Raw genomic sequence first — 15,494 nt, forward strand, 5'->3', positions numbered from 1 at the left:
TGGGTAGAGTACATAAGCCAAAGGGAAGTGCATACAGCATGCCCTGAAACACAGATATTTCTTGCAAGATTCCCTTATGGGGATGTGCAGATAAGCTTCTTTTAATTCTAGGGTGGCCAACCAGGAATCCTTGGCTAGCATAGGAAGCAGCTGTTGGAGTGTAAGCATTTTGAACTTTGGTACCACCAGGAAGGTGCTGAGAATTGACAGATCTAGAATAGGGTGCCAAGAGTTCTCTTTTCTGGGCACCAAAAACAGTCTTGAGTAGAAAGCCTTTGCTCCTTTGAAACAGGCTGAACAGCCCTGATACTAAGAAAAGAAAGTATTTGCTTTTGGGCCTCTATCCACTGGTTTGGAGGAAGGTCTTGTAATCCGCCTGGTGCTGGCAGTGAGTGGAAGTAGAATCTGTATCCCTGGGATAAAATGTTTAAGACCCATCGGTCCTGGGTAATGTAATCCCAGTTTTTGGCATGCAGGGTAAGTTTTCCTCCTAGGGTTGCACATACTTGGGCATGGCTGGGTAGGATGAAGGACTACTCATTGTGAACATTTTCCATAAGAGGGTGGCTTGCCACTGCCTGGTTTTGAGGTAGGAGCACTCCATTGTTTAGATCTATGCATACCATGAGACTGCAGTCTTTGTGGTCTGTTGCCCCTGGGTTTGGACCGAGAAGGCCTGGGAGGGACTGGAAAGGACCAGTTTTTTGAAGGCCAATGCCTATTGAATCTAAGTGGCTGTACCTGTAAGACATATTTAACAGTTTGCATAGATTTAGCTTTTTCCTCCAGCTTACGAAAGTTGTGCCAAAAAAATATTCTTGGTTTAATGGAGTATCTAGTCATTTTGCTGTGACAGTCTGGCAAGATTTGTTCTTTCAACCAAGCATGCCTTCTCAGAACGGACCCAGTGACAAAAGCCCTGCAAGATGCTTCTAAGGCATCAAAACCACACTGCAAAGTATGTTTACCAACTTGGTTTGCAGAATGCATTAACTCCTGTAAATCTTTATTTTCTGCACAAGCGGGGATCAACAACATTTTTTTGTTTAATTAGTTCCATAATATGCTGCTGGTACTTCAACATGTGAAACTGGCAATTTAAAGCCCTGATGGCCAAGAGTTGCAGAGGTATATATGTTCTTACCCTGCCTAAAACCCTGGAATCCCTGTCCAAAGGGGTAGGGTTTTTGGCTGTAGTAGCCTTAATACCTTTAGTTCCCTGGGAAATGGTTTCTGGGTCTGCAGTAGGACTTTTAAAGAGAAATGTGTGAGTCAGGTACTCTGTAGTACCGGTCAGGCTTTCTAGGAGCTGGAGGTAAAGTATCAGAGGTAAGACATGATTCCATAAAGACAACAACAATATCCAGGACAGGGGGTTTAGCTAGAGGGCTGTGCTGAGGCAAGTCTAAAACTTCCCGGAGTCTCTTTTTGGACTGAGGGTAGTCCTGGCATTCCCAGTGGAAATGCTCTCTTCAGGTATGCAAGGATTCACCGAAAGAAAAGTCCTCTGGAGGAGAGGCAGGGGGAATTGAATCCTCTGCATCTGAATCCTCATAGGTGGATAAGGGTATGTCCTGGTAATCAGAGGGGTCAGAGTCATAGGACTCATGGTCTGTAGAATCAGAAAGAAAATCAATTATTTGTCTTTTAGAGGGGGAAGACTGGCCTTCCCTTAATTAAAGTAATGAGGTCATCAGCCATTCTAAGCATTTGTTTTTGAGGCATGGGAACCTTGAGAATGTGCTTTGGTCATCTATTTCCAAGGCGTAGTGCGAACTCTGGGCCTGAGAAATTCAGTAGTTTTAGTCAAAAACTAAATAGTCGGTTTAATATGAACATCAGAAGGTCTGAATTCACCCTCAGAAGCCAGTGCCTGCACAGCGGCTCCGGACCCATCCAAGGTAGAGACATCTGCTGGTTCCATAGTCGATGATGCATCTCGCAGCATACCAGACTCCAAATGGGTCTCAGTCGAGGCCTGTGAATCTGCAGAAGTAGGTATCAGGGGCTGAGAAAGTGCCTCACTGAATACCGGCAGACTGGCGACTAGCTTAACAGAAGTATTGGCGGTAGTTTTGGACCTATGTGGTCTGTCTCTGTCTTTATCCTTACGTTTTTTCGGAAGATCTACAGTTGGATGGCTTAATGAAGCCATTTCAGAATACGGAGAAAGAGAGCAAAATAATTTAGTGACAAAGATAGCCCAACAATGAATAGTTCGGGCGATGAACAAGGCACAAAACAGACAGCAAGAAACATCGTGGTCTGGGCCTAAACAGGTGACGCAGTAAGAATGAAAATCTCTGTGAGGTATTTGCTTTCCACAGGCAAGACAATTGTTAACTTTTTCTGACATCGGTACTTAGCTTGGGAAGACTTCAGGTTTGAAACTCGAAAAAAGAAAATTTCAGGTAGCATCTGACTGGCACATGTTAACTGCTTCTGCTTCGGTCACCTGCGCTGCAAGATAAGCTGATATAATGGCGTCGGATGCATGTTTTATACGCCTGACGACCATGATGTCATGGAAGAAGCAAAAGCATCAAACGCAGAAATCCCAAGACTCTGGTATTCGGGCCGACTGAGGGCTACCTGCAGGCAGAAAACCCAAGTGTGAGGACTGCAATAATGAAACACGAACATCCACATTTCATATAAAAGTGCGCATTACACCTCATTCTCTTGTTTTCATTACATCAATAAGCCCAAATACATACAATATATTTTTTAAAGTATTTGCCCTCAGCCTGTACTCTGTCTTGGCCATCGAGACATATTTACTTCCTAAACAATGTTCCAAGTTCCTGCTAATACCATATATATCTGATGCTAGGCTGTAATCTTCTCCCTTGATATTCTTTACAACTTGCCTCACTGCTTTCAGTAGAATATATTGTGTAGCCAGTGCAGTTCTTAAACCCTGCCTATACCTCTCCATTATAAATCTTCCCTGCCTATCTTTCATTTGTTGCTCTACCTTTACTCCTATACCCTTTTTAAAATTACCATTAACACCCCTTAGCTTTCACTCTCCTATTCCAGCAAATAAACTCTCCTTTCCCCTTTACTCTATAAAACATTCAGGTTCTCTGTGATTCAGGTACATCTTGTATAACATTATTACTTGTGCATTACTACTTCAAATACAAGTCAGTACTTTCTGTTTTTTCTTATCAACCAACTCAGAGATATTTCAAACCAGTAAGTTAAATTGTGCCACAATAAAGGTTATAGTTTATTCTACTTCTTTCTTGTCGTTGTTACAAACCGGTTCTACATAGTCTCTTTCTATCATGTTTTCTGCCACTTTATATATTTTTGTGTATTACTGTTTCAAATGAACAAGATCTCTTATTTGAATACACACCTCCCTCCCTACCCAAGAAACAAACAGCATATAAACATTATACATTTTGTTTTGCAAAGCAATAAAGCAGATGGCTCCATACTGAAATGTCGGCAAGTGCAGTGCTGGCTGCTGACAGACCAAAACAGCAGGAGAAGAGTGAATCTCAAACATTGTCCTTCTCCTTTAAACTTTTTGCAAGGGGAAAGATCTCCCCCTTGCACCCCATGAACTTATAAATATCAACACACAGATCACCATACCTCAGAAAAAAGGTAATATTCCAACAAATGCCCATCTTGGACTTGGTATGTACAAGTCCATTTTTCGGACATTCAGTCCCTGCACTTCAAGACTCACTCATGTGGGTCCCTACTTTTCAAATGGTTGCTAAAGCAGACAGTCAATACAAACAGCAGTGTAAAGCTTCTTATAGTGCTCTCTAATCACTCAAATTCTGACCTTCTTCTTTGGATTGGAAGACAGCTTTTACAAATCACTGATCTATGCATTCCATTTCTAAAGCTGTCCCTCTATACTTCAGTTACTAGGCAGCCAATCTTTCTATATTCCTTCATATTTATTATTACAAGTTGTTCATTCCAAGAGCTAGTGAACATTTTAACATATCCCCTTTTTAATTTCACTATATATTTCAAATGCTGTAGCTATTTTCAAAATGTCAGGCTTCACAATCTTGACACAGTGATGACATCCAGCACAGCTCATCAAGGAAAATAACTGCATTTCAAAAGCACTGGAGAGGTCAGTCTGCAGACTCAATATTTTATTCTGAACCCTGAGTTCAGAGTTAGTGTTATTTTCTCACCATTAATTACTGATCTCAGTGAATTTAAAACACCTTCCAGAAAACATGTTTTTACAATTTAATTATACCAAAACCCCCCTCCTGTATTTAACAAACTTACCTTAGTCAGTTCTTATACATGCGTTGCATTAAATTAATACAGTACTGTCCAATTCTTCCATTACCTAAAGTAATAACTTGCTTTTTCATTAATCATTCATGTAGTTCCCCCCTTTTGCTAAAACAAGTACTAATGCTCAGTTTTAGTAGGAACAGAGCAAGATTTTGAAAGAAAATTAGAAGTGTCAACTAAAAAGTAGGGACAGATGAGAGGTAAGAGTCTAAGAACCCTTGAGAACTACTGACTTTTGAGGTACAAACAAACTGAGCAAATTATGTAAAGTGAAATTCACCAATCATAAAAAGTAGATTTAGTTACATGTAAATCACGAAATACACTTAAGAAGCTTCCATTGTCATTTAGGGACATGGAAAATGTCCTACAGCAGTGCCCTTATGGAGAGTTGATAAAATCAGCAAAAGGAAAGGAGTACTGCTGGAACTGAATTCATCCTCAAGTCTTAGCGAGTACCTTCATGAGGTGGACCCTACTTTTCACAAAATTGCACCAAGATGACACTGATATATAGACTATTTTATATAGCATACATCACGGACAGAAGAAGGTTAAAAATAAAGATAGCTGGATCCACAAGTCACAGAATAAAAAAGTGCCCAAATCCTGGTAGGCACACTGGTACCGGGACTAGAAAAAATGAAGTGAAGAATCCTCAAGACATGGAAATATTCCTACAATGGGGTTAGGTCAGGTCCGGGGGGAGGATGCCCCCCCCCCATTGTAGAAGGAAGTAGCAGTCCACAAAAATCACAAACATTGATAGGCTAAAAAAGAGCCTTACAGATGCCAAAGTGGACTGTTGAGGATAAGAAAGAAATTATGTACTATTAACATTATGCAAAAAGCCCAAAATGTCCACACAAAAGATAAACAAAAAGATTGACAGAGAAATTAGTGGAAAAAAAAATACTTCCACAAGAAAAACTGTCAGAAACTTCAAATAAAAATTTGCGTTCATTAAAATAAAAAGATCCATGAAAAACACTATATAGACCAAGAAAACCTTGTGCCATATGGAAAAAGAAGCAACTGAGGAAGTGCGAAAATTTAAAGAACAAAATTCAGAGACATTTGAAAGGTATAAAAGGGATCTGGACATGGGAAAGAGAGATATGGTATGGTACAATATTTATACAGAGGAGAAAGCCATAAATCAACATAAAAAGGCAGCCTCAAAGACATTCAGAGAGAAATCCAGAAAAGGTATTCAGCTATGGAAAAATTCACAAAAAAAATAAGACCACAAAGAGGGAATGTAGCACAGAAGATTGGTCAAGTAAAAGTTACAATAAAAAAAAAAGCTTTAATTATGGAATATTTGTGAAGTGAAGGATTCAGTGTAGAAAGCCTAACATGTCATATCACAGCATGATGGAACAACTAGTCCCCAAAGTAAGGATAATCAAGAGGAGCAGAAGACATCTGAAGAAGAAATATATACAAGGAAAAGAAAAATACTTAATATGGTGCAATACTTACGCAAAGCAGACAGCAACACATCAAAGCAAAAACAGCAGCACCAAAGATATTTAAAGAGAAATACAAGGAAGGACATCCAGATATGGAAAATGTTACAATACAACAAATAAGAAAAAAAAAAAAAAGAAGGAAAAGTAGAAAATAGGATTAGTAAAAGAGAAGTTAAAGAACTAGGAACTGAGGTTATGAATTACCTGCGAAGTGAAGAATTTAGTGTAGAAAATTTAACTCAAATAACAATACAACAGTATAGAGCAATGGACACCCAAATTAAGGAGAAACCAGTGGAGCAGGAACCATCTAATCAGTTGACATACGAAGATACTTTGGAGCCTCACACAGGAAACCAGTACAAAGTTTTATTTGGAGTTGTACAGCAAGGGAAAGAACAGGAAACTGTGGCAACTCTGACACAGTCAATGTTGTGGAGTGATAGGCCAGTGAGTTTCCCTATGAAACAGTAATGGATGATACAGGGTGAAACTGAAGAGAACATGGCACAGGAAAAAGATCTGGAACTTACCATAGAATGCCCACAGGAAACAGCGAACAAAGAATGTTCCCACAGTTTAGAAGGAAATGATCTGAGAGAAAAGTTGTGTTATTTAATAGAGATGGATAGACATATTAAGATCAATGAAAGAAATAGACTGCAGAAGGTCAATAAAACCCCAAAACTTAAATGTTTGATAACACAAATGAACACAGTAATTAGAACTGTCCACAGAGATTCATGTGATATAACAGAAGTAAACAGCATACATGACTGTGCAATCAAATTAATAGCAGATAAATTCCTACCATAGGAACACATGGTAGTAAGGGAAAGGACGGGGAGAAATCAAATGCCATCATGTAAGTATCAAATAGAGAAAACTACAAAGCAGTTAAGACAAGAAGGTTCACTGTTAGAAGAGAAAAAACAGGGAACAGATCAACAAAAATACTCAAAAGATAAACTTGATAAAAGCAATCTGCAGTATTAGAACGAAGCAGAATTTATCATACACTTGTTGTTGTTGTCTTTCAGCTTTTCCCGGTAAGGGGTCACTACAGCAGAACTCCGGTCCGCTAATGATTGGCAGTAGATTTTCACGAAAGCAGAGGTGCCAGCTCGATGTTGAACCTTCAACGAAGGCACGCCCATTTACACATGTCTTTCGAACGCCCACCCAACTGCAGGGAGGACATGCAGACTCCACACAGAAGGCACTCCCCACACTCCAGCCATGAATCGAATGGGAGAACCTCTTACCGTTAGGCAACAATGCTACCGCTGCACCACTGCGGAAGTCTATAGCAAATAATAAACTAAAAATATCAGCACAGGCAAGAAAACTTAGAAGATATACAGATAAATATAAAGGAAAAGCACAAAATAAACTATTTATTTATGACGCCAAAAAGTTTTATACAGAACTGGAAAACGAGGGAAAAGGAATTGAAAGACCACCAAAAAAATAAGAAATAGATACATTTTGGAAAATATTTATGAAGATCCTGTGGAACAAAGATGTTAATTGGATAGAAGTAAAAGAAAGAACAATAAGTTCAAATGTACAGTATATGAAATGGGATGATGTAATGGCCAGAAAGACTGAAACAAAATAAAAAAAACAAACCTCTAATAGGAAAACCCCAGACCCAGATGCAGTACCAAACGTCCGGCTAAAAGTATTAACATCTCTGCACAAAGATTTAGCCATGAGTAAAAACTATTTAAATGCACACCCTAAACACACACCAGCCTGGCTGACAGGAAGAACAATGCTTCTACTTAAGAATGAACCTACAAGCTATCATAAAAACTATAAACCAATAACTTGCCATCCGACGACATACAAACTATACACTGGAATTGATGCAGACAGAGTTTATAGTCATTTAAAAACAAAATTCAATTATGGCAATAGAACAAAAGGGCAATAAAAGTAAGTCATACGGAACAAAGGATCATTTGTTGTTAAATAAAGTCATAGTGGAGAACTGTAAAAAGGGAAAGAATTTAAGTATGGGAAGGACAGACTACAAAAAAGTCTTTGATAGTTTCCCACATTCATGGGTGAAAGAATGCTTAAAACTGTAAAAGACACACCATACAAAAACTATATCACAGCAACCATCAAACACTGGCATACCACTTTGCAGTTAAGCCATGATTAGGCACACATTATTACTCCAGAGATAAAAATCCAAAGGGGGATATTCCAGGGTGACTGTCACCGCTGCTCTTTTGTCTTCCCCCTTAACCCATTAAGCTGTCTGCTTACAGATTAAGTTATGGCTATAATTTGGCTCCCAGAAAGCAACGAAGTGTAAAGACATAACTTCACTTTGTCGGTGATTTAAAAACTGTACAGCTCATCAGATGAGGCACTGAAAGCACAACTGCAAGTAGTCAAAACGTTTTCAGATGATATAAGAATGTTAGTAACTGGAAAAAACAAGAAAAACTAAAAAAAAACAAAAAATGGCACTGAACCAAGGAGCACTCAAAATGATAGTTTATTCCTAAGCGCTTTCGTACAGGATAATATCTGTACTTCTTCAGACTAAAGTGATATAAGAATGTTATTTGGTCTTGATAAATGTGCAAAAGCAACCTTTAAAGCAGGAAAGCTACAGCACCAAGAAAACATTTTAGGACAAGAATGTGATATTAAAGAACTTGAGCAACAGGGAGTGTAAAAATATTTGGGAATTGATGAAGGACCAACAATAAAGTATGAACAAATGCAAATACAACTCAGTAAGGAATATTTTAGAAGACTTAAATTAATCCTGAAAACAGCGCTGACATCTAGGAAAAGTTCAAGCAATAAACTAATCTTCCTGACCTAACTTACACTTTTGGAGTGACTGACTGGTCTCAAAAAGGTGTTGGATAGATTAGACACGAAAACAAGAAGGATGCATCATGCTAATGCAATAAGTTATATAAAAAAAAATCAGTGCATACCAAGATTTATATTCCCTGTTATGAAGGAGGCATGAGCCTCCTTGAAACGGATTAAATGTATAGATCTGCAATTGTGGGACTGCATACATATCTGCTGACCTCATACGACCCAAACATAGTAAAAATTTTAAAACATTAGAAGAATAAATCTAAGATGACTTCCCGTCTTAGTCTATCAAAAGCATATTGGCATCAAGCAGGAATGGAAATCAAACCAAAAGTAGATAAAAATCAGGCAGCAAATGGATGTGCCAAAAAAAAAGAAAAAATATAAGGAGAAGGATCGGATGAGAAGGCAAGAATGTGAAAAATACATAAATATAGTTGCAAATATAGAAAACTCCTGGAGCAACCTCATGTTAATCAGGATCGAATGCAGGAATGGTTAAGCAGAAGCAAATTCAAATCAAAAGATGAAAGGTTAATAATGGCAGCACAGGATAGTGGACTGCGCACATGTTGGTTCACAAAGTCCATTGAACATGTGGGAGAAACAGACAAATGCAGGTTTTATAAAACAGAACTGGAAACAGTTGCACACCTTGATGCTGTTTGTAGCACGCTAATGGCAGAAGGACTGCATACTGAAAGGCATAATAAGGTGACAAGACTGTTGCACTGGGGATTATGCAATCTTTATTCTATCGAAGGAGCTGAAAAACACTGGAAACATGAGCCACAAAGCATCATAGAAAATGAAGTCTATCTCACATAGGATCACCCATTACCAGCAGTTTAAAAGCTAGATGTGAGAAAATCAGACAGTGACTCATGAAAACACAAAATTAGCACTGATCACTGAAACTGCTACACCTACTGACTACAGTGTCTTGCATAGAGAGAGACACAAAGTCATAAAATACCAGGATTTGCAGGCAGGAACAAGAGCAATGTGGAAGAAAGATACCCAGACAGTTCCAATAGCAGCAAGAGTAATTGGTTTTATAAAAACAGAATTTACAAACAGATTTAGATACTTAACCGATGCATGCAACTCCACACGAACTGCAGGAGGAGTCATTATTGGGCACACTGCAGGTGCTGTGAAGAGCACTTCTGTTTGATATCAAAGATTGAAACAAAACTAATTTCATTAACTTTAAATCATACTTTGATTTAGGAATGGGGTTGATTCCCATCAGGGTATTAGAAACCCAAAATATCTGGAGAAATTAAAAACAGGGTCTACACTGACAACTGACTTTGTTTATGGTAAATTGGAATTCAATGGATTTCAGTTTGTGGGGCTTAGGTAATCCGTCTAGAAGTAAAATTGTTTCTGATCAATACAGAAATGCCTCTGCAGTCTCTCTCGGACATCAAAGCATGGCAACCACTAAACCCAGATAAAAAGGGAGTGCTAGGTTTACAATGAAACCAAGTACCAAATACAATACAGTTATGATGTATTAAAGTCACAGAAAAGCCTCAAAAATCAGGAAAGCTGTTAGTGAGATTTCTAGGATTGAGAGGAGCAACCTTGATACTGTCAAATAACTATCTACATTGTTGGGATACCCAGTTGTAGGACCCTGCCTAAAAAAGTTAATATGGGACAGCAAGAGTTCTGGTACTAAAATGAAGCAATGGAACAAGAGGACCATGGCTACCATCCTTTCAGGAAGAAAAATACGGCCCCCCCAACTTCCAGAATAACTCCATCTACTGAGCCAACTGTTAAAATAAGGCAGGATCTTTCTCAGTATCAGAGACTTTCCTTCATGTGACAAGTATACTGTAGTCCAATGTGTCTCTGCATGTCTTTTAGAGTTGAGCACCACAAGTCATTCACACATACACAGACTCACAAGTAAGTATTAAGCTAGCTGCCCTTGCTGGCCATTTTAGTCACAGTCAATTTCACTTTCAAAAAAACTTTTATCTAGTCCTGGAAAAGTCACAGATTCATTGATGTCATCAAGGCCAATGAATACAGTTAGTTTTCTGGCCAGTTCCCTCCACAAATGTACATCACCATGACCGTCCTAAAAACCCACCCATGCTGTGATGTCAGAGCTCGCTGGTCCTTCCCCTCCCCATAAAGAAAGTAAAGGTTAGAACAAGGAAATATTACATGAGCCAAGTCTCCTGCTGTGAGCTGTCAATCACAGAAGGTAACAGCTCAAATTACCCTTAGCGATTTGACAGCTAGGGAAGTTAGGTGTGAAGGAGGCAGATGGGAGAGGAGTCAAAGTAGTACAATTCAGGCTTCACAAAAAAATGGAGTTTTACCATTCTAAAAAAACAGCAGTAAAAAACATTTTGAAAGTCTGTTCTGTGGCGTTTGCATTGTTTGCGTTTTAAGTAGTCATTGAATGGCATGAAATCTTACTTAAAACTGACTGAAAGACAGCAGTGTATGCATGTAAAACCAATGCAGTAACAGGCGCTTTAGTAACAAGAGGCATGCGTAATGTAACGTTTTACAGACGAGCACTGCATTTTGGGATACCTACAGGCAGACTAAACAATCAGAATTACTTCAAGATGCCAGACCCCATGTGGTCAAACTTAGAAATTACATATAAAAATATTTAAAAACCTGTATATAGTCCAGAGTGGTGTTAAAATGTAGGAAACGCCAAACCATGATGAAATAAACATTTTTTTTAGTCTGTGGATGCTGTTCACCTTTAAAAATAAATGGATTACTTGTACCTTTCGACATGTCCCCTTTTGCACAGTTCAGCCTTCCCTGATCCCTATTATCTAAAAATAGCACACCTCTTCTAAAACGTTTTGATTTTCAGTTTGCTAGTAGAAAATATGAATTAGTTTTTTCAAATTGCTTACTTGTTTCTTCGGTTTGTCATCCACCTTGGCAGCATCTTTTGTTTCTCCTTCCTGAAATTAAAATTAATTATTTTGCATTTGCTGAATCAAGACAGTCTCATTCGGCACAGTCAATTTACAAGGGATGCACAGAAAGATAAGTACCAATTCAATAATAAATGAACAAAAGCATGGCATGAGACAAAAAGAGTTATGTACTTACCATAACTTGGCGTATGTGTTATCCTATGTCATCATTCATCTCCACAGGGTCTAGGATCTGAAACTGGATCCAAGCCAGCAAGATATTAGGTTTTGATTTTCAGTTTGCTAGTAGAAAATATGAATTAGTTTTCTCAAATTGCTTACTTGTTTCTTCGGTTTGTCTTCCACCTTGTCAGTATCTTTTGTTTCTCCTTCCTGAAATTAAAATTAATTATTTTGCATTTGCTGAATCAAGACAGTCTTATTCTGCAGTCAATTTACAAGGAATGCACAGAAAGTTAAGTACCGATTCAATAATAAATGAACAAAAGCATGGCACGAGACAAAAAGAGTTATGTACTTACCATAACTTGGCGTATGTGTTATCCTATGTCATCATTCATCTCCACAGGGTCTAGGATCTGAAACTGGATCCAAGCCAGCAAGATATTAGAGACGGATCCAAGACTCTAGCTCCTCCCTCTCCCATGATGCCCTGCTACCCTCTAAACTCCAGACAGAGTTTGCGGTCGTGCTCCTAAAGGCTACTCCTGCAAGACTGGAAGGAAAATACTCCAACTTCCTCCATGATCCACAAATTTTGGGGGATAGCAGGAGGGAAAATGTGATGAATGATGGACTTAGGATAACACAGATGCCAAGTTATGGTATTATATGACGTTAGCCACGTCATCATTAATCACCAAAGGGTCAGAGTCCTCCGCTACCATTTATCTTGGGAGGCCTCAAGGAACATTCTGGAGCACTGCGGAACCAAATGAAGCTGCTCTCCTAGAAATCACATCTATCTTGTAATGAAATATAAATGTGTGAGGATTAGACCAAGTGGCAGCAGCACAAATGTCATAAATAGAAAGCCTGGCCAAAAAAAAGCTGAAGTAGCAGCCAAGGACCTAGTAGAATGAGCCTGGATTCTTCCTGGAACCTCAAGATGGTTATGGTCGTAGACTGTGCAGATGCAGCTAGAGATCCATTTAGAGATAGTGACCTTAGAAATTGGAAGACCGCATCTATTTGGGGAAAAGGCCACAAAAAGCTGCTCTGACTTGCAAAAACCTTTGGGTTATGTAGGCAGAATTATAATTGTTGGTGTACATACAAGGTATGTAGAATATAACCTCCTTTGTTGCAATACTTAGGGAAGAACACTGGTAGCTGAATACATTGGTTCAGAGTAGACTCATCCTTTGAGAGACTGCCCTTGTGAAAAATCATACAAGGAGTAATTGTAGGAGCCTACAGTTCTGAAACCTTCCTAGATGAGGTAATAGCAACCAGGAAAAATGTCTTCCAAGACAGGAATTTGACATCACAGGAACTAGCACGCTCAAAAGTATGCCTAGTCAGAGACTGCAAAACCAATGTAAGGTCACAAGGAGGCCAGGGATCCTTCATAGTTGGTCTAAGCTGGGAGACTCCTTTCATAAACGCTTTACAAAGCCTAGATGAAAAAGTAGACTCAGTTCTTGTGAAAGTTAAAAATGGTCACCAACTGAGGCTTGATGGTAGAGAAACTTGCTCCCGCTTGGAAAAGAAAGAACAAAAACAAAATTATGTCAGAAACTGAAGCAGAAAAGGGATCCAGACTCCTGCTCTTGGCCAAGAGATAATTTTTTCCCCACTTACTACTATAAACCTTTCTAGTGGAAGGTTTCTGGGAGGCTAGAATAATATGCTTAATGGGAAGCAGGTAGCTTGGAATGTTTTAGAATCACTGGAATTGGAGATACCATGCGGTTAGACGAAGGGTCCAAATGTTTGGGAGAGGAAGCCCCAAAACATGCAAAATCAGATCCTGATGGGGACTTAGTACCCATGGCAGATACTTCAGATGAGACCTGATGAAGGGGAGCCACGGTTGACGAGGCCAGAAAGGGGCACTGAGCATAAGGGATGTCTTCAGGTGTTGCACTTTCTGCAGAACCCTGGGGATTAAAGGAAAGTAGAGTTGTGTACACTTACCATAAATGTAGATGTTCGAGTGTATTCACTGTTGCAGTCATTACATTTGGGTAATCTGCTGGCAGGTTGCCCTCAGTCGGCCTGAAATCCAAAGTCTTGGGTCCTGCGTCGGTTGCTGTCTCCTCTTCCATGACGTCCGGTCGTTAGGGGTATAAAACAAGCAGCAGACGTCATTTTCTTTAGTTTTTCTTGCCCCAGATGTCAGGTGTCCCCAAAAAGGTAGCAAAAATATATATACATGCATCAATATAAACTTCACCTTCATCTACAAGCAAATACACCACATAGGTTGAAGAAGATAGAGAAGGAAAGAAACTCCAGAATGAAAGGGGGATGGCGGGCTGGTAACGTGGACTGCAGCAGTTTATACACTCGAACATCTACATTAATGGTAAGTGTACACAACTGTACTATGTTCTTCGTGTTTCACTGTTGCAGTCATTACATATGGGTAGAATCACAAAGCTATGGTTGGGAGGCTGCAGCTAAACAGCATTAGGTGTGGCTATAAGGCCCTGCAGAATTGCAGTGGCAAAGCCTGCCCTGGACTTAGAGAGGCAAATGATAATGCTTTGTAAAGGTGTGAATGGAAATCCAAGTAGCAGCCTCTAGAATGTCTTTGGTTGGTGGTACTCTGAGAAAGGATGCTGAAGTAGCTGCAGCTCTGGTGGAATAAGACCTAATGCCCTTGGGCACAGGTTTACCATGGTGTAAGTAGCAGAAATGAATGCAGTGGCAGACTTATCCACTTTGAAATAGTCTGCTTTGAAATAGCCTTTCCTTCTGATCCTACAGCATATGTCACTAGTAATTGCTCACTTTTTCTTAGAGCTTTAGTCCTGCAGAATTCTCTCCCCCTTGTTCTGCAGATTTGGAAAAAAGGTTGGCAGATGAATAGTTTGGTTAAGAGCCACACTGGAAACAGTCTTAGGCATAAATGTTGGATTTGCCCTCAGAGACACCCTGTCTGGGTAAAATATGATAAAAGGCTCCACAGCCATGAGGGCCTGTAGCTCTGAGACTCTTCTTGCTGAAGTAATTGCTAGCAGCAGAGCAGTTTTCCATGATAAGAACTTTATATCAGCAGTAGTAGCTGGTTCAAATGGAGGCAGAGTGAGATTTTACAACACATAATTGAGGTCCATGCAGGTATTGGCGATCTTCTAGGAGGCCTTAAATTTTTGGCTCCTCTAAGATACTGCTTTAGTAAAGGATGGGAAAAGATTGGTGGCTCTGTATTGTAATGAGCCGAAATGGCAGAGGCATGGATTTTAACTGATGAGAAGGACAGACCTTTGTCAAGCATCTCAGTCAAATATTGTAATATCTGAGGAATATTTGGTTCTGCTGTATTGGTTCCTTGTGCTTGATTCCAAGCACATAATCTCTTCCATTTATCAGCATAAGATTTTCAAGTACTAGGCCTTCTGGCTTCCAAAATGACATCCATCACAGCTTTACTGAGAGGTGATGTTTGTATAACTACATGATCAGCCATGCTGCCAGATTCAGTGTCTGGAGTTGACTGGGCAGGATCCGATTGTTTTGCTGGGACAGTTGTTGAGGTCTTTGAGGCAATGTCCAAGTTGGATATTGAAACAAGTTCCTTAGGATTGGGTACCAGTACTGGCGGGGCCAGACCGGGGCAATTAGTATCATCTTTGGTTTCTCGTCTGACTTTTAGGAGGACCTTGGGAAGAAGAGGCAGTGGAAGAAAGGCGTAAACTGATAGGTTTTTCCAACTGAAGGATAGGGCGTCCACTTTCCATGCTTGTCTGTGATAAGTCCTTGTGCAGAATCTTTT

At 39.5% G+C, this 15,494-nt stretch overlaps 1 protein-coding gene across 1 annotated transcript in view; it reads right to left on the bottom strand.

Annotated features, from left to right (window-relative positions):
- Window positions 1-15,494, bottom strand: part of LOC122804259 (transmembrane protein 87A-like) — a gene marked incomplete in the record, with an annotated part of 1,166,529 nt that overhangs the window by 826,549 nt on the left and 324,486 nt on the right. Inside the window, 2 exon segments of the mRNA XM_044074023.1 lie at window positions 11,525-11,575; window positions 11,873-11,923. Of these exon segments, the coding sequence (XP_043929958.1) occupies window positions 11,525-11,575; window positions 11,873-11,923 (102 nt within the window).

This window comes from Protopterus annectens, chromosome 6.part0 (genome assembly GCF_019279795.1).
Source record: "Protopterus annectens isolate FY-2018-M chromosome 6.part0, PAN1.0, whole genome shotgun sequence".
Taxonomy (NCBI): domain Eukaryota; kingdom Metazoa; phylum Chordata; order Ceratodontiformes; family Protopteridae; genus Protopterus; species Protopterus annectens.